The sequence below is a fragment of the Pseudopipra pipra genome, chromosome 26, assembly GCF_036250125.1.
Source record: "Pseudopipra pipra isolate bDixPip1 chromosome 26, bDixPip1.hap1, whole genome shotgun sequence".
NCBI lineage: Eukaryota > Metazoa > Chordata > Aves > Passeriformes > Pipridae > Pseudopipra > Pseudopipra pipra.
This window is the reverse complement of record NC_087574.1, coordinates 6,119,187-6,138,495: the sequence shown is the minus strand read 5'-3', so window position 1 is coordinate 6,138,495 and position 19,309 is coordinate 6,119,187. Positions and strand designations below refer to the sequence as shown.

Below are 19,309 nucleotides of genomic sequence, written 5' to 3'. Positions count from 1 at the left end.
ATCTGCAGGACCGTGTGGGAGCCCGAAGAAAGGAAAGGGAATGTTCTTTCTGCTCCTCATTAGGGCTCCTGCTGGAGAGCAACCCAGGGCAGCCCGAGATAAAAGCAGCTACATCTGAGCCCTCGATTTCAGGGTCTTGGAGAGCGGGATGTGTAAATATTGTGTGTAAATATTGTGTGTAAATATTGTGTGTAAGTACTGTGTGTAAACACCGTGTGTAAATAATGTGTATAAACACTGGCTAAGCCCTTCTGTCTGCAGACCCACACCAGTCCTGGGCAGAGCAGCTCCAACAGCAGCCCTGGCAGGTCCCAGCTCCCTTCCCCCCCGTGTCCCACGTTCCCCAGGGACACCCCCCCTGCCAGGAGCTGCTGGAAGTGCTTTGGGATGAAATCCAACCTCCTGTCTGGGGGGTTCCCTCCAGATTTGCCCCGTGAGTATTTAGCATCCGAAAATCCCCCCTGTGCCCCTTGTCCTACCCGGAGCTGAGCCCTCCAAGCCCTTCCTGGGCTCCTAAAAACTTGTTCCCAGTTAAATAAATCTCCTGGGACTGAGATTTTCATGTGGGATCCCAGGAGGCTGATCCTGCACTTTGGGTGCAAAGATGACAAAATGAGTGGATTTGAGCCTTTTAATGCTCTTTTACAGCAGGTGAAGAGCCTCAGAGGGGCCAGAGGAGGAAGCTGCCCTCTTTTTCCCATGGTTTTTCCCGGGATGCTGCTGTGCAGAGCTGGATCAGCCTCAGGAAGCTCCCACCACGTTCCTGCAAAACCCTCCTGCACCAGACAACACCAGCCTTGACAATCCCGCTGCTGACAAGGTTCAAACAGGAGGATGGGGAGGGAAAGAAGGAAAAAGGCCCGTCCAGAAGGCTCTGAGGGCCTATTCCCTATCAGGGATTCCCAGGTTTTTGGGAGAGGAGGAAGAACTGAGGACACACCAAGGTAGGGATGCTCTTTATTGGCATCTGACGGATACACAAGGACACCTCCCCCCACCCCGTGCATCACCCCCCTCCTCATGCTGCTCACCCCCACCCACACCCCCCAAAATCCTCCTACAACGGCTACTCTGCACCAGGACACTTCCTAAGGGACCAGCACTGGGACCAGGGGAGGAGAAACACTCTTTGCACTCCGGGAAAGGACACGGGAGGGACCCCCAGCACTGACTTTGGCTTGGCTTTCCCTCCTCGCTTGGTTCTGTCTCGTCTGGTTTATTTTTATTTATTTCCCGCCCCCGGGGCTTCCCCCCGCCCCGGCTGCTCTTTGGATGCTGAGGGGGTTTTTGTCTCCCGTTTCCTCAGCCCTGAGGAAATCCCTCTGCATTAAAACCTGAGAGCACGTCCTGAAGAGGAGCAATTCCCGGCTGGAGAGGGATTCCCAGCCGGGCTGGGCTGTCAGGATGACCCAGGCAGTCTGTTCTGTGTCGATGTGGGCGCTTCATCCCGCTCGCCCTCAGTTTGTGTCCGAGTCACTTGGCCCAAAAAGGGACCAGTGGAAACAACCTGACGATAAAAATTCCTCCCCGAGCATCCCTGGGGCTGGATGGGGCTGGAGGGGGCTGGATGGGGCTGGAAGGGGCTGGATGGGGCTGGATGGGGCTGGAGGAGGCTGGATGGGGCTGGAAGGGGCTGGATGGGGCTGGAGGGGGCTGGAGGGGGCTGGAGGGGGCTGGAGGAGGCTGGAGGAAGCTGGATGGGGCTGGAAGCAGCCAGAGCCCCAGCTGGGGGGCTGCAAACCAGAGTCGCCCCCCGCGAGCAGGGCTGCAAATCTGGGGCAGTTTTCTTGGATTTCAGCGCTGGGGGAGGTTTGGGACTCGGGGGGGAGTCCCACAGCCCTGCCAGGCCCGCAGGGGCTGCTCCTCCGGAGGGATCTTCGCTCCTCTGCTGCCCCAGGGCAGGAAGTGTGGAATGTCCTGGAATATCCCATCCTGCAGACCCGGATCCAGCCTCTGAAGAGCTCCCACAAAGCTTTTTGAAGGACCTGGGGGCTCGAGTCCCCTCCATGCAGGCCCCAGCCCTTCAGAAGACACCGAGCTCTCCCTCCCTTCCCGGCGGCTCCAAATCCTTCCACATTCCCAGGTCTGTCACGGACCTGCTGCGGTGACTTTTGGGGTGTTTTGCTGATCCCCGTTGAGTCTTTAAGGCCAGAAACAAGGTGGGACCGAAGGCTCGGGCTGGGAATGCTCCCCTGGGAGGCGGACAGGCTGAGGAAGAGGGAAGGGCTGGGTGGGATCGTCACCCCGTGTCACACGTGGGAACATCGAGCAGGGAGGAAAACAACACCACAGTATTTACAAGTCTCGCTTATCTCCTTGAGGAGAGGAGGAAAATCACCTTCTGCCTTCAGGAAGGAGTCTCTGGATGAACCCAGAGGCGAAGGAGGGGCTGCTCCCCTGGCAGTCCTTCCTCCGTGGGAACCTCCTGGTGCTCCGGGCAGGCAGGAGGTCACGGCTCTGTTGGGATCATCTCCCGGGACCTCGGGGGCAGCTCCGGGGGAAGAGGTTCTCCAGCATCCCCCAGGGGTGGGCTGGGAGCTGATATGCCAAAAAAAACCACCCCCCCAGCTCCAGAGAGGTGAGGGAGGTGAGGGAGGTGAGCGCTGTCCCCTCCCCGGGGCACAGGGAGGGGCTGGGGTCACCCAGGGGGGCAGGAGGGTGGGCAGTGCCTGCTGAAGGACCCCAGGGGCAGTTCTGAGCCCCCTGCACAGTGCTGGAGGAGGAGGAGCCCTTACAAGCGGGTCCCTGGGCCGGGAGGGCCAGTGCAATGGTGCCAGGGTGGCTTTGCCAGGGACACTGGGATGGGGGAAGGATGAGCACAGCCCTTTTATCACGGCCCTGCAGCAGGCAGGCACTTTTTCCAGCCCTTTAGACCTTCAGTGTCCCCCCTGGAGTGTGTCCATGGGAGCTCCAGCGTCCCCTGCAGCCCCCCCGGGGCTCCCCCCAAAACCTGCTCCGGGTGCTCCTCACCGGGACCAAACACCCCTGGAGCCTGGGGGGGCTGCACCCCCCAAATTTCACAGTGTAGCCCGGGCTGCTGGTCCCCCCTGGTAGGACCAGCCCCCAAATGCTGCTACAGCAGCCCCAGTTCCCTCCATCCCTGCCCTTCGCCCGCGGTTTGGGGGGGAGGCAGCTGGATTTTGGGGGAGCAGGAAAGAGAGGCTGGGCCAAGGAGGAAGAGGAGAACTTGGAGCCCCGAGGAGAACTTGGAGCCCCAAGAACTTGGAGCCCCAAGGAGAAAGGGCTGGAAGGGGGCAGAGAGGAGAGGGCTGGGAGCCTGCTGCTCCCTCCTGTGTCCGTCTGTCCATCCAGCCAGCCTCCATCCAGCCTCAGGGGGCTGCAGACGGGATTTGGGCGTGGAGAGGGGCTGAGCCCCCCCAAAAAAACCCCCTCAGGGGCTGCCAGGGGATGGCAGTGGCGGGAGGGGCCGGTACCGAGCCCGGGAGCTCCGAGCTCCCAGTGCCCTCAGTGCCCTCAGTGCCCTCAGAGCTGCCAACCGGGGGGGCCCGGGGCGGCCCCGCTGCCCCCCTGCCCTCCCCCCCAGGGCCGGGGAGGGCTGGAGGGGCCCGGGGGGGGGAGGGCTCCCCGCGGGGCCGCCCCGGGCCACCCTTCAGACGGGCGAGGTGGCCGTGGACTCGCTGGCCAGGCTGTCGGCGATGTCCCCGCGCTGGATCCTGCGCAGGGCGGCCAGCAGGGCCTCCAGGGTGGCCGAGTCCTTGGAGGACCAGTGGGCCAGCAGGGCCCGGGCCGGCGATTCCTCGCGGGTGAAGGAGTCGATGAGCTCGTCCTTGTAGCCCAGCTCCCCCGCCAGCTGCCTCCAGGGCTCCTCGGCAGAGCTGCCCAGCAGCTTCTCCACCTCCTCCTGCTTGCCGGGGGGCAGGCTGGCGTACAGGGTCCCGTCTGCCTTGGGCGCTGCGGAGGGGGAGAGGCGTTAAACCCACCCCGGGGTGCCCCTGCCCGCCCCAGGGCTGCCCCTGCCCACCCCAAGGGTGCCCCTGCCCACCCCGGGGTGCCCCTGCCCTGCAGCTCCAGCTCTTCTGAGGGCAGGGAACACTTAGAACAAAGGAGAACTTCCCACGTCCTTTTAAAGGCAAAGAACATTGATACTAAAGGGAAACTTTCCACCTTCTTTTAAGGGTGAAGAATATTGGTAATAAAGGAGAACTCTCCAAGGCTGATTGCACTTGACTGGTTTTCATCTGACTGACTGGGCCGGTGCCCCTGCCCTGCATGACAAGTCCTTTTAAGGCTAAAGAATATTGATAATAAAGGAAAACTTTCCAAGTTCTTTTAAGGTCAAAGAACAGTGATAACAAAGGAAAACTTCCCATCCAATTTCTGAATGCCACAGAGGGGATTTTCTCCCCCTTCCTCTCCTCCCGTCACCTCGTTCTTCCTTTCCCTCCCCTCCCCTCGCCTCTGGCGAGCAGTGCAGTGCCTGGTGGGTTTAAATCCCCAGCAATCCCCAGCCCTACCTGGCCCCTGGGTGCCCTGGCCGGGGGGCTGCTGGTCGTGCAGGCTCTGGCTGTCCACGGAGATGCCGCTGTCGCTGTGCAGCTTCTCCCCCTCCGGGGAGGGGGTTTGGTTCACGGGCCGGTTGTTGGCCCCCTGCTTGTTCTGTTTGCAGTTGTTCCACCTGGGGGGGACAGGGGCAGGGAGGTGACATCCCCTGGGATCGTCCCCCTTCCCCAGGAGCAGCGATTCCCCTGCAGCCTCTGGCTCAGTGAAATCAGGATTTACGGGTGCTGAGTGGACATGGAGCTCTTGGGGAGCCTCATGATTCCTGTTTCATCTACAATTCCACAGAGCACAGCGACTGATGGGGCGGGAAAGGCTCCACACCATCGAGTGCAGCCTCAGAACAGACCCAACCTCGTCCCTCGGGGCCACCTCTGCTGGTTTTTGGACACTTCCAGGGAGACGACTCCACCTCCCTGGGGGAAAGTCCCTTGGCAGGGTCTGGTCCTTTCCACGGGGATCCACTGAGAAAACCCACCCTGGGGGTGCCCCCAGCCCGGGATGCCCAGGGAGCCACTGAGCCAGCCCCGGCTTGCCCTGCCCCAGGGCTGAGCTGCTGAGTGAGATGGGCCCTGACACTGCCAGGGGAGCAGGGGCAGGGAGGGGGGCAGGGAGGGCTCCTCCACCCCCCCCTGCTGCCATCGGCCTCTCTCCTCCCTCAGCTGCTGTTTCCTCCTGGATTTTCGTGACTCCACCTCTATCCCCAGCCCGGTGCCCCCCTCCCTCCCTCCAGCCACGGGACATCCCCCGGGGGGTCACAGTGCCCGTTCCCCCCCCCCCAAGCCCTGCTGTACCTCTTGAAGGCGATGTAGGCCACCAGCCCCACCACCACGGCGGCCAGGATGGAGCAGTAGACGGGGATGAGGTTGTCGGCGGTGCCGCGGCTCACGACGGGCTGGGAGCTGCCCACCACGGTGGTGCCCGTGTCTGCCGGGGTGCTGGGCACCCCCTCGGGGCTCAGGGGCTCCCTGGTGCTGGGCTCGGGGCTCTCAAAGCCCACCAGGGACGGGGGGGGGGTTGTCCAGCGAGGGTGGAGACCTGGCAGGGGACAGATGAGGACAGGGACAATCTGAGCAGGGTTCCCTTCCAGAGGCTGGTGGAGGTGACACCTCCCCCGTCCCCGTGCCCAGGACAGGCCAGAGCTGTCCCCTGCCCTGAGGGTGCCTGGGTGATGCCTGTCCTGATGGCTGGAGTGGCCATGGCTGTGCAAGCCCTTTCCCAGCACGGGCTTTGCTCAAGTCCTGCAGCTCTTCCCCCCATGGAGCCCCAGGGCTCCCACTGCTGCTCCCAAAATCCAGGGAAGCAGGCCCAGCTGCCTCCCATCCTTGCACATCTGCACCAGGTCCATCCCCTCCCAAAACCCGGCTCTGCCCCTTTCCTGGCCCCTGCCTGCACCCACACCCTGCCAGGGAGTGACCCCGTTCCTGCCACACCCGGGTGTGTCCCATGGGGAGAGGGATCCGTCCTGGCTTGTCCCAGGGAAACACCCTCACCTGTGGCTGCCCCAACCCAGCCCTGCCCCAGGTGTCAGCTCCATCCCAAACCCCTGTTCATCCCAAACTCCTGTTCATCCCAGCTCCATCCCAAACCCCTGTTCATCCCAAACCCCTGTTCATCCCAGCTCCATCCCAAACCCCTGTTCATCCCAAACTCCCATTTATCCCAAACCCCCGTTCATCAATGGGGGCTCATCCTGTGCCCACAGGCAGCAGGTCCTGTGGGGCTGAGCCAGCCTGGCACTGAGGGAGCTGGATGTGGCTGGAATCACGGTGGGCACACGGCACTTGGCCCTGTGATCCCCCTGCCACCCCTGCCAGCCCAGCAGGACGGAGAGGGTGTCACAGCAGGGAGCTGGCATCCTGCCCTCCACCATGGCCCCTGTCCCAGTGAGGACTGCCCTGCTGCCCCAGCAGGCGCTGGCATCCCCTCCCATGCCCTCTGGCATCCTGCCCTTGTGCCCTCTGGCATCCTGCCCCTGTGCCCTCTGGCATCCCGCCCTTGTGCCCTCTGGCATCCCGCCCCAGCCAGCCCCCTGTGCCCCCTGGCATCCCTCCCCATCCAGCCCCCTGTGCCCGGGGCCGTGCCAGGGTGACAAAGCTGCCCCTGTGCTCCTTGACTTGTGGCTCCATTTACTCGACCCCTCCCGGGGAGCAGCCCCGGCCGCCCTGTGCTGTGACCCAGCAGTGCCCGGGACAAAGCCCTTTTCTCCCTGGCAGGGCTGGGGCAGGTGACCCAGCAGTGCCCGGGACAAAGCCCTTTTCTCCCTGGCAGGGCTGGGGCAGGGGATCGGCGGCTGCTGCCCAGGAGCCGCTGGCATCCCGCTGGCATTCCGCTGGCATTCCCGGCTGGAGCAGCCCTGGGGCTCCCTGTGCTGCTCGGGGCTGGCACGGCGGGGGCTGCTGCTGGATGGTGCCCTCCCTTTCTCCTTGGCACCGAACCCTCCTGGGCTGTGGGGCTGGATTCCCCAGTGAATTCCCATGGGAAGCCCACCAGTGCCAAGGTCCCTCCCTGCTGGAGGCTCGGGCAGCAGCGGGCACAGCACCTGAGGCTGGGGAAACTCTCACTGTTCCTGGACACCAAAAGCCCCCCCAGATCCACACAGCAACGTCCTGCCGGGAGCTCAGTCCCTGGGAAGGGCCGGACAGACCCTGGGGTGGGTTCTGGGAGGGACAGGAGGGCTCATGGAGAGGGTTGGGAGCTGCAATTCCCGAGGGATGGAGCTCTCAGCTGGACACCGGGGTCCCCCTGTCTGAGCCACGGACATGCCCCACCTCCCGAAGGGAAACTGAGGCAGGGAGCACTACAATGACCCCCCCATCCCCCCTGCTCCCCTGGCACAGGCTCCTCACCCCTGCACTCGGCGTCCGACACGGGCGTGCACTCCTTCACCAGCACCTCGTTGTCCTCGCAGGTGGTGCAGGGCAGGCAGGGGTCCACGAAGTTGGCCTCGCTGGAGAAGGTGCCCTCGGGGCACTCCTCGCACACGGTGTCCTGCGAGTCCTTGCAGGGGAACATGAGCCCGAAGCCCACCCCGCAGACGCGGCACTCCCGGCAGGCCCCGCTGGCCTCGTCCTGGAAGTAGCCGTAGGAGCAGCGGCAGACGGCGTCGTCCGACTCGACGCAGGGCGCGGACATGCTCTGCAGCCCCAGGCACTGCGTGCAGGGCTTGCAGGGCTCCGTGGCGCTCACCGTGTCCGAGAAGGTGACACCTGCGGGGAACGGGGCTGGGCAGGGCGGGCACGGCGCAGGCACCTCGCCCCCGGAGCCGGCTCTGCCCGGCACCCACCGCGGCTGGGGTGGTACCCCCACCTCCCCTCTGCCCGGCACCCACCGCGGCTGGGGTCATACCCCCACCTCCCCTCTGCCCGGCACCCACCGCGGCTGGGATCCTACCCCCACCTCCCCTCTGCCCGGCACCCACCGCGGCTGGGGTGGTACCCCCACCTCCCCTCTGCCCGGCACCCACCGCGGCTGGGATCCTACCCCCACCTCCCCTCTGCCCGGCACCCACCGCGGCTGGGATCCTATCCCCACCTCCCCTCTGCCCGGCACCCACCGCGGCTGGGGTCGTACCCCCACCTCCCCTCTGCCCCTGTTCCCTCCCGTGTCCCCCTCTGCAGCTCCCCCAGCACCTCCAAGCGTCCCCCAGGCTCCGCTGCCCGTTCCCATTGACCATTCCCGCAGCAATTCCCAGCCCTGGGGGGATCCAGGACTGGATGTTCCCCTACACGTGCCCACAGGGATCCAGCCCGGGCACAGCTGGATGCTGCCCTCGACTGTTCCACACCAAACCAGTGTAAAGGAGGTTTATTTAATTCTATATTGCCTCTCTAGGATGTGCTGTTCATCTGCTTTGTTGTATATGTGGCATTAATTTAACACACAGGCCTGTGAACCAACCCTTGGTGTTCCCTCTTAGGGGCTGGGTTTGGGGTTACGAGGAAACAGGAGCCCTAAATATCTCGTTTGCCTGTCCAGGGGTGCCCCTCCCAGTCCTCAGTGTCCCCAGGCGGGTTCCCTGCCCCCAGCCTGAGCTCCATCCCTATATCTGACCTCCTGATGGTCCCTGTGGGCCTCCCACAGCCACCCCTATATCTGACCTCCTGATGGTCCCCACAGCCACCCCTATATCTGACCTCCTGATGGTCCCCACGGCATCCCACAGCCATCCCACAGCCATCCCAGAGCCATCCCAGAGCCATCCCAGAACCATCCCAGAGCCATCCCACAGCCATCCCACAGCCATCCCAGAGCCATCCCAGAGCCATCCCAGAACCATCCCAGAGCCATCCCAGAGCCACAGCTGCTCCTCAGCATCCCATCACCTTCTCCTCCACATCCTGCCCGGGGGTCCCTCAGGACATCACACCCCCGTTGTTCCCCCCTGGCCACGTGTCCCCGGGCCGGGGTGTGATGTGACAGGAGGTGACAACACTAATTGCTGACTCTCCCTGACCCCGGGGCTTCTCGCTCTCCGGTTTCATCCTGTAGGACTGACTGCCGGGGAAATCAATCCCCCTCCCTCCCTCTCCCGTCCCCAAAGGTGTTGGAGGATATTTTTAGCCCAGGAAGCCGGGTCAGCTCCGTCCTGGAGGGCACAGCTGCTGTCCCTGCCTTGGCTGCTCCCATCGATCCCCATCTTCCCTCAGCCACAATGCCAAGGGGAAAGTCCAGCCTCCGGGATGGAGAAGGTGCAGGGGAGCTCAGCCTCAATCCCTCTGCTTCCCTGCTCCTGGGAAAACGATCCAGCCACTGCCTGGATCCCTAATGACCTGTTCATCTCCCAGGGATGATCGTAGACACGGCAATTCCCACCCTCAGAGCTCAGGGCAGAGCTGGCCCGGGCTGTTCCGAGATAGAAATGGGACTGAAGCTCCCTGATCCCCGGTGCTGGGCGGGATCAGAGGGATGGAAGTGCCATCCCAGCCCTGCAGCTGCTGTTTTCTTGGCGTGACTCAGCTGCACAAACCCCGTCACAGCCGCGACATTCCCGCTCCCAACACCCAGGGCCTGTGCTGGGGTGTCCTGCTCCTGAGGTACCCCTGGAACTGCAGGGATCGTAATTCCCTGGAATTGCAGGGCAACAGGGAGCACAGAATCACAGAATCGTGGAACGGGCTGGGTTGGAAAGGACCCTAAACCCAGCTCATCCCACCCCCTGCCGCGGGCAGGGACACCTTCCACTGGATGAGGTTGCTCCAAGCCTGGATTTGGACACTTCCAGGGATGGGGAAGCCACAGATTCACCAGGAAACTTGTTTTTGGTGCTGTTGGCCCTGTTCCCACCCCAGGGGGGAGTGTGAGCAGCCCCCGTGCCCCCTGCCCCTGTGCCCACCCGGGCGAGCGGAGCCGGAGCAGCGCCGGGAGCGCCAGCGGCACACGCGGCTCCCATTAACCTGGGGCTCATCCCTCCCATTATCCTGAATTATTGATGGGCACCATTAGAGCGGGGAAGTGGCCAGGAAAGGCTTTCGGCTGAGTGGGCACATTTGCAGTGGCAGGGAAGGGATCTGAGCTGAGCAATTACAGCCCAGATTCAAACTGGGCCCCCCCCGCCGGGGAGGGATAAATAAATCATGAGGCAGCAACGGGGCTGGAGAGGCTGGGGGCAGAAAATCGGGATAAAACGAGCCAGTGGCCACGGGGCTGACCCAGGGGTTGTCTCTCCCCTCCAGCCCCTGCAGGCTCTGGCGGGCCGATGCTTTGGTTGGAGCGGATTTATCCCAAACAACCCGGCTGGTGAGTCGGGAACGCATCCAAGGGAGGCAGCCCGGGGTGGAGGTGGGGATCCCACAGCCCTGGGCCGTGCCCACATTCCTCCAGCTCAGGCTGGATGCTGTGCCAGCACCGGGGCTGCCTCCACCTGCCCGGCCCTGCAGCGGGATCCGGGATGCAGAGGGAAGGGGAATGGGGCATCCTGAGGCCTGGAGAGCGGGACAGAGAGCCAGGAATGCCAAGTCACCCTCTGGGTTTACATCCCCTGGAGTCTGACACCCCGGGCAGCTTCCCTGGGGGAAGGGTTTGTCTCTCCATAACCTCCACGTCCTCCAGGAAGGGTGGAAATTCCCTTTATCCCAAAAGCTCCCAGAAAGAAATCAGGGAGACAAGCCTGGAAGTGCAGGTAGTGGGAAAAGGGTGGGAAAAGGACCCATCTGAGCATCCCCAGGAGTGCAAAGCCCCCCTCTGGGCTGGCAGCCCTGCAGCTGGGGCCTGACATCCAGGATTCCCTGACATCCAGGATCCCCTGACATCCAGGATTCCTGTGGGAAGGGCTGGGGGGGAGGGATGGCACAGTGGGTGCCCTGGCACCCCACAGCAGGATGGGCCTGAATTCCCAGGGTTATCCTGCCCAGCAGCCCTGAAACTGCAGCCGGGTGGGATCGAGTCCCCAAGGCCAGCGGGATCCAGGGGGGATCCAGCCCTGGGTGGGATCCAGCCCTGCATCCAGGGGGGATCCAGCCCCCCCAGCCAGTCTCAGGGAGGGCGAGTGCCGTGCATCGATTTTGCAGGAGAGCTGAGGTATTTTTAGCCCTGCCCTGTCCCTGCCCCGTCCCTGCCCTGTCCCTGTCCCGTCCCTGCCCTGTCCCTGCCCTGTCCCTACCCTGTGCTGCTGCTGCTGCTGCTGCTCTCCTTACCCAGCTTCTCCCTCCTCCCAGCCTTTGCCCCCTCTCAGCTCCCCCAGCCCTGCCCTGTCCCTTGTCCCTCCCCAGTCGCATCCTTGGAGCAACCCGGGCTCGGCTGGCACAGCTTTTCCCCGAATCCTCGTCCTTGGGCCTTCCCAGGGTTTGCAGCAGTGACTGGGGAGGGCAGGTCGGGTTTGCAGCAGTGACTGGGGAGGGCAGGTCAGGTTTGCAGCAGTGACTGGGGAGGGCAGGTAGGGTTTGCAGCAGTAACTGGGGAGGGCAGGTTGGGTTTGCAGCACTGACTGGGAGGGCAGGTCAGGTTTGCAGCAGTGACTGGGGAGGGCAGGTCGGGTTTGCAGCAGTAACTGGGAGGGCAGGTTGGGTTTGCAGCAGTGACTGGGGAGGGCAGGTCGGGTTTGCAGCAGTAACTGGGAGGGCAGGTCGGGTTTGCAGCAGTAACTGGGAGGGCAGGTCAGGTTTGCAGCAGTAACTGGGAGGGCAGGTCTCCTCTGTGGCGCTGTTTGAGCTGGGCCTGTTCATCTGCAAACACTCCCCCCGGTCCGAGCACGCGGCTCCCTCTGACATTTATGGAGCTCTGACACAGGCCCCGTGCCTGGGCTGGCTGGGAGAGCCCCGGGCCCCCCTCTCTCTCCTGGGGACTGCTGGGATTTGCTTCTCCCCTCCCAGACTAGCTTTGGTTCTGTGGCCCTTTATAAGGTTCCAAAAAAATCCTGCAGGAGCCCCCCCCCCGTGGCTGGAGCTGAGAGCAGCACACACAGTGGGGAGGGGGGTTCTGGAGGTAAATATTGGCATGAGCTGGGAGCTGGGGACATCGAGGGGGAAACAGGGCTGGGAGGGCTCTGCAAAGGTGCCTGGGATCAGTGGGCTCCAAAACAGGGAGAGGTGGGATTGGCAGGAGGGGGGATTGGCAGGAGGGGGGATTGGCAGGAGGGGGGATTTTCAGGGCAGGTCTTTGGGGAAAGGCTCTCTGTGACCCTCCTGCCAGTGCAGAGGCCATGGAATCCTGGAATATCCTGAGCTGGAAGGAACCCCCAGGGACCATCGAGTCCAACTCTGCACACAACCATCCCAAAATCCCACCCTGCCCCTCAGAGAGTTGTCCAAACACTCCTCGAGCTCTGGGACCACAGCCTGGGGAGCTGTTCCAGTGCCCAACCACCCTCTGGGGGAAGAACAGGATTTTTAAAATTCATTCTTTTCCTAAACCCCCCCGACACAGCAGATGGGAGGCCTGGGAAGGCTCCCAGGAGGGAAAGAGGGTGCACTTGAGGAGGATCAAGTACCTGCTGATGCTCCTGCCCCCCCAGTGCCCCCCAGCCCCCGTGGCAGCCCCTGGGGGCTCTGTGGGTACTCCCAGTGCCCCCCAGCCCCCGTGGCAGCCCCTGGGGGCTCTGTGGGTACTCACTGTCCAGGCAGGGCTCACACACGGTCTGGTTGACCCCGCAGGGCTGCACCACCCCCTCGCCCAGGTTGCAGGCTCGGCAGCACTCCCCGCTCGTCGTGTACATCTTGGTGGAGCACTTGTCCTTGGAGCCCCAGGAGGGATCCTGGCAGAGAGAACAGAGCCAGGACACGGCTCCTGTTATAACAGGGCAGGTGGGGAAGGGACAGCCAGGCAGAGCCCCGCTCTGGGTGACATCCCACACCACACACATATGCAGAGAACCGACTTCCCTGTGCCAAACCCACTCACCAGGAAAGGCCCTGCTGGATTCTGCAGCTGGAAGGAGGCAGGAAGCCCCCAGGAGGGTATTTTGGGGGGTGATGGGGGCTTTTCCCCGGTTACAGCACTGTTTGTTCTTGTCTCTCACCTGAGCCGTGTCCCCCAAGGACACTTTGCCATCCTGAGGGGCTCAGCCCTTCCCAGCCCGGGGAAAGGGGGAGGGGAGGAGACCTTCCTGCCACAGAGGAGGGTTTGGAGAGCTTGGGTGGCAGCTCTGCAGCCCAAGATCCCGTGGGGACCAGAAACCAGGAAGGAAAGGAAGGCTCGAAGGGAGCACCAGGAGCTGCAGCGACATTCCCACCTCATGGAAGTGTCTCTGCTTATAAAACCTGCCAGCACAGATGGAAGCCACAGACGTGCCACGAGCCACCCTGCAGAGGCACTTTGCAGCCCAGGGAGTGGGGACCCGATCCCCAGAAACACCTCTCGGGGTGCAGGAAGCGTCTCTGCCCGGCAGAAACACCTCTCGGGGTGCAGGAAGCGTCTCTGCCCGGCCGCCGCCGAGATGCTCGCGGGGGTTTGAGCTCTCCCAGGGCCCCTTTTTCTCCCTGTGCTCACGAGCAGGTGCGTTCCAGGGCTGGCCCGTCCCTCTGCCAGCCGGCTAAGGCCGATTCTGGGGGGGAAGCGGCTCGGCTGAAGGCTCGGAGGAGCTCCCCTCCCCGCGCATCTGGATGCCTCGTCAGCCCGTTGGCCGCCTCTCCCCGCACAATGCGGCGTTCTGAACCCGCGGCGCATCAGCCGCCAGCATCCGGCCGGGCCGAGACAATGGAGCGCCAATTATAGGCATCTGAATGACAAACTGCTCCAATTACCCCGCGCCGGAGAGCCCGCGCTCCCCTCCCCGCCGCCGCTCCGGCCCGGCAGCCCCGCTCCAGCCCCGCTCCGGCCCCGCTCCGGCCCCGCTCCAGCCCCGCTCCGGCCCCGCTCCAGCCCCGCTCCAGCCGGGCAGGCAGGAGGGATGTGCTGAGCAGGGGGGCTCCCCAGCACCCCCAAATTTCAGCCGGGATGTCAGTCCGGTGTGAGGAGGGGGTTGTTTTGCAGCGGGGGGGCCACACGCGTGTCCGGGGGGGCAGATTCGGCTCCTGGGGCTTCGGGACCGACCCGGCTGGAGCCCATCCCGCTGCCGGGGGGGTGTCCCCGCCCTGGGGGGGGGGTTGCCCGCTCCCACCTCCTCAGGGATGATTTTCCAGCATCCCGGCGGGGCCGGGGGAGCAGCCGAACGTGCCTGGCTATAAATAGTGCCGGGACGGCGCGGGCAGTGCAGCTGGGCCGGCAGATCCAGCTCTCCCACGCCGCAGGCAGCTGCGAGCTGTGCCCGCGGGGACGGACCTGGCCACGCTCCTTCCTCTGGGCGACACCCAGAGACCCCCCGGCCACACGTGCCCTTCCCGGGAGCGGTCAGTGCCACCCCCCTGTCCCTGCCCCCCCATCCACGCTCCCAAATGCTGCGGGAAATGCCGCTTCCAGCCCCAGGTGCTGCTCCCCCCTCTCGCTCTCCGCCTTTCCCTTTCACTTCTGAACCCCCCAAAGATTAACGCGCTCCGAAAGGGCACCTGGACCGCGTTAGCTCGCCGAAATGTGTCTGTTATTAACACAACTCCTGTTGACAAAGCCGCAGGTATTAACACCATAAAGCATTTTGACAGCTGGGCCGGGGAGGGGGCGCGGGCGGAGGGCGCAGGCGACACCTCTGTGAGCCCTTAATTGCTTTCGAAGCCGTGTCGGGGGGGCAGTTGTGTCCTGGCAGGCACAGCTGGAGGAGAGGGACGTGGAGGGAACAGCTCGAAGCGGGATTTGGGCACAGCCCCGGAGCCCTGGCACCACAAACCGCCCCGGGGCGGGGAAGGGAGGGGATGCTCCAGCTGGAGGGGAGCCCGGCGGCGAGCCTGGATCCGAGCTGCCCCCGAGCCTGACAGACGGGCTCTGCCGCTCCTGGCGAAGCATCCCGTCTGGGAAAGGCCAAACCCCGGCCCCGAGCAACCCCCGAGGGTTGGGCAGCCGAGGAAGCCACGTGTGAGCTCGGCGGGACCGGGAGGGCTCTGCCCCCTCCCCTGCAGGTACCGAGCCCCGCACAGGGGCTGCCCGGGCTTTGGGCGGTCCCGGCGCCGCGGGCACAGCTCTGGGGGCACATCTGGACGTGGCCGGGTGAGGGATCGCGGGGTCTCAGCAGGTGTAATGCCGGGGGCGATGGCCGAGCTCAGCCCTGAGCCAGGGGAGGTTTGGGGGACACAAAACCCGGCCCTGCAGCAGCTGATGGGGGGGGCTGCGAGGCGGGTCATTCCCTGGGGGCAAATCCTTTGACTCCATATGGCTGGACAAGAATCCCTCCTTGTCTTTCCTGCCACGAGCGTCCCGGGGGAAGGAGACCCTCTGGCCAAGCTCTCTCCCCTCCTCAGTCTCCGCGTGAAGCCGCCAAAGCTCCGGCTTTAATATCCTGCCCGAGGGGTGTCCGGCTGCCGAACGAACCCCCCGGGACCCCCCTCAAACCCTCCCCCAACAAAAGCCCCGTTCCTGCCCCAGAAGGGGGGTCCAGCCCCCCGTGCCCACCCGGCCGCCCCACTCTGGGCACTCCCCTCTCTCCGGGCCCCCCCCGTGCCCCGAAGTTTTCTGCCTGCGGCACACGCCGAGGCTGTGCCCATCGCAGGGCTCCGGCGGGAGGAAGGGGGTCTCAGCCTTTGCTCTGGGAGAGTTCGGAGCCGGGAAAGTCTAGGACAGATCTGGGGGGCCGTGGGATGGCGGGACATGAAGGCACTGGGGGGTGGGTGGCTTCTCCCCCGCTGACCGAGGGCTCTGCCTTCCTTTTCTCCCCGGGTAAAAGGGCTGGCAGAGCCCTGTGCAGCGGGGTCCGAGGGGCTGTGGGACCCCCGTCACCAGCCACCTCCCCGCGCCCCCTCCCTCCTCATCCCAAGAACTCCGCCTGGCACTGCCGCTGCCTTCCCGCTGCCCCCGGCACCTCCCGCCCCGTACCCCCGGGGCTTCCCATCCCGGTGGGACCCCCGGGACCCTTCATCCCAGCCCCGCCTGGTGCCTCCGGGACCCTCCGCGCTGTCCCCGAGATGCTGCTCCCGGTACCTCCGGGACCCTCCAATCCACCCCCGCCTGATGCCTCGGGGACCCTCCATCCCGGTACCCCGGGACCCTCCATCCCACCCCCGCCTGATGCCTCGGGGACCCCCCATCCCGGTACCGCCGGGACCCTCCATCCCACCCCCAATGGTGCCTCCGGGACCCTCCATCCCACCCCCAGTGGTGCCTCCGGGACCCTCCATCCCGGTACCCCGGGACCCTCCATCCCACCCCCGCGGGTGCCTGCGGGGACTGTGGGCGCTCCCCCCGGGACGCCGCTCCCGCACTCACCGCCGGCAGCAGGAGCAGCAGCAGCGGCAGGAGCCCGGCCATGGTGCGCGGGGGCAGCGGGGACCCCCCACCCGAGAGCGGCTGCGGGGCCGCGACCTCCCCCCAAAAGCCGGTGCGCGGCCGGGCTGCCCCTGCCCTCCCTCTGCCGCCGCCGCCTCGGCGGCAGCGAGAAAAGGCTGCAAGTCCCTCCTCCTCCTCCTCCTCCTCCTCCTCTCCGCCCCCGGAGCATCACGGCGAGCGGCCGAGCCCGCACCTCCTCCGCTGCCACACAAAGCAGAGCCCCCCCGAGCCCCCCCGGCCCCGCCGCCCCCCCACAAAGCGCTCTCGGGCGCGCTCGGCTCTGTCCGGCCGCGGCTCCTCAGCCCCTCGGCTCTTCAGGTTGTTCACGCCCTTCCCTCTGTCTCCATCCACCCTCCCCTGCTGTCCGTCCGTCCGTCCGTCCGTCCATCCAGCTCTCCGTCCCCCCCCAACGCCCACGTCCGTCCGTCTGTCCCTGTCCGCCGCTCCCCGTCCCCGCGGTGGGTTCTTTGGTGACAGTGGAGCCCCGGGGAGATGCTCCGTGCCTGGGAGGGGGTGTCCAGCTGCTGGGACAAGGAATAACATCCCCCTGGATTGGGAACATCCCCCTGGATTGGGAACATCCCCAGGACTCAGATCCCAAGGTCTGTCCCAGCCATCCAGGTGACACAGAGAAGCTCCCAACGGGATCCAAAGTTCCCCTTTGGACCAAAAAAAAAAATAAAAATCCATATTGACGTCCTTTGGCTCCTAAAACTCTCCCTGTGTGCCCTCTCCTTTGTCCTGGAGCTTCCAGCTTCCCTGGGATGGCTCTGCCCGCTGTCCCTGCCATCCCAGACCCCACGGGGATGGAAGCTGGAGATGTCAGGGCTCGTCCCTCGTCCTGCCTTGCTGTGTCAGCACCAGGAGTGCTCCTTGTGGGGCTCCCTGGAACAGTGCAGGGGGTTTGCTGGTGGCCCTGGCCGAGGAGGGTGGCTGGGGTTGGCCCTGTCACAGTCACTGCTCCCGGGGAGGCTCCGGGGGGGGACAGAGGAGAGACCTTCCCTGTCTGACTCTGGGTTTGGCCTCGTGTCCCTCTAACGCAGGTGCTTCCTCACCCCCCAGGCTCTGCAGGTGCTTTTGGGGTCCCCAGAGCGAGGTTCAGCTCCAGCATTCCCAGCACTGCAGCCACGGGAGCCCCCCCAGCTCCCCGTGACCCCCCGGGATCCTCCCCTGGGTCACAGCTCCCCGTCCAGGCAGCAAAGCACCCGGGGCTCATCCCAGCTCAGCTGGATTTCCTCTGGAAAAGCCACTTACTGACTCTCCAAGGTGCAGGGGGTTGGCTGCCCCCCCCCAGCCCGTGCTGCCCTGTCAGGGAAGGGCTTCAAGGAGTTCCCTGAGCTTTTCCATGAGACTGAACCGGAGCCAAAGCTGCCGTTTGTTCTCCAGCACGGACAGGCAGGAGCACATGTGGGAGCCACATGGGGAAGGGATTCCCGGCCAAAAAGCCACGCTGGGGCCGGGGGGGACGGGGCAGGATGTGCCGGGGGGGTTGGGGGGTCGGGATGCCCACCCTGGGGTCGGGATGGGCAGCAAGAGGCCGAGCATCCCACTCCTGGATGAGCATCCCACCCCTGGCTGGGCGGGAATGGGACACAGGGCAGGGCTGGCCCAGCGGGGGAGCAGCCGAGGGGTCCCACAGTTCCTTTGCCACAGCGAGTGGCAAATCCAGCTGTTTTCCTTGGACAAATCCCTTCCCTCCTCCCCCCTCCCTCCCGCAGGGTTGGGGGCTGTGGATCCACGGGCAGAGCACGTGCTGGGGACACTTCCCTGGGGGAGCAGCCCCCGAGCCCCCTCCCCAAGCCCGGTGCCAGCGTGGGAATCATCCCTGGCAAAAGCCGGTCCCGGAGCTCAGCTGTGCTCCACGTGCCGGGCCGGCAGCCAGCCAAGGTAAGTGAAAACTTCTGCTCCCACCCCCGGCCCCCCCGCGGCTCCTTTGCTGAGGGGGCTCCCGTCAAATCACACCCGGCACTTCCCCCCTTCCCAAAAAAGGCTGTGGCCCTTCCCCGGCTCCACGAGGCGACAAAGAGCCCATGAAAAGTCTGCTTGGAATTCAGACCAAAGGCTCCGGGGGTTCATTTGCTGGGGGAGCATCCTCTGGGCTGCTGGGGGGGGATGAAGCTCTCGGAGTGCTGCAGTTCCTCGGATCCACCAAAAACTGCCTCCACCTGCCCTTGGCTCCGAGCGGGGCCGCTCACGCCCCAGGGAAGCTCGTGGCCATCAAGGGGGCCCAAAACTGGGTCCCAGTGATGCTGCCATTGGCACTGTGCCACGGTGGGACGATGCCACAGGCACTGGCAGAGCCGAGAGCGGGGCAGGGAGCGGGTTTGTGCTCGTAAGAACAAAAAGAAGCTTCCATTGATTTTGTTTTGTTGTTGTTGGCTCCCTCTGGGCTGGGGGGGTCGTGCATGGAGGGTTCCCCCACTGGAGAGGCTCCCACCTGCTGGGCTGCCTGGGATGGGGCCGGGTGTGCCCTGAACAGGGCAGGTTTAATGAGCAAAACCCCGTTTGCAGCTCGGTGACATCCTGGGCCACGTCCCCCTCCAGAGCAGCATCCTCAGGATGACTCCCAGCCCCTCGTTATCCTCCTCCAGGCTCAGCCAGGCCTTCCCACAACCACTTCCAGAGGTGTCCAGGCAAAGCCAGGTGATGCCTCTCCCCGCTCCTGCCACCCCCAGACAGAGCAGGAGTTAAACACTCGGTGCCAGCTCCAAGTTTTTACTGCTTTTACTCCAAAGCAGAGGTAATTACCTTCCCGACAGAGAGACAGACCAGTAATGGGAAGTTATAAATAACGATGAATAAATAATACACGGTGGGAAATTGTCCTCCTGCTCTTCACAGCCAGGGCTGGGAGCACAGAGAGGGGCCCAGGGGGAGCAGAAGGGCCCTGGGAGCAGGGGATGGGTCCTGATCCCCGTCTGCTCCAGGGGAAGGGGACCCTGCACTGCCCAGGTCTTGGGGGGAAAAATCCCTTCTGAGGGGGAAAGGGAGGAAATTCGGGGTGGAA

At 64.5% G+C, this 19,309-nt stretch overlaps 1 protein-coding gene across 1 annotated transcript; it reads right to left on the bottom strand.

Annotated features, from left to right (window-relative positions):
- Window positions 1–1,854: 1,854 nt before the first annotated feature.
- On the bottom strand, window positions 1,855–16,402 carry NGFR (nerve growth factor receptor). Its single transcript, XM_064636914.1, has 6 exons — window positions 16,243–16,402; window positions 12,568–12,709; window positions 7,368–7,727; window positions 5,313–5,556; window positions 4,476–4,636; window positions 1,855–3,912 (listed from the first exon to the last, which is right to left on the bottom strand). Exons 1-6 carry the CDS (start codon window positions 16,282–16,284, stop codon window positions 3,611–3,613), a joined length of 1,251 nt encoding a protein of 416 aa, XP_064492984.1. The 5' UTR covers window positions 16,285–16,402; the 3' UTR covers window positions 1,855–3,610.
- Between the last annotated feature and the right edge of the window lie 2,907 nt (window positions 16,403–19,309).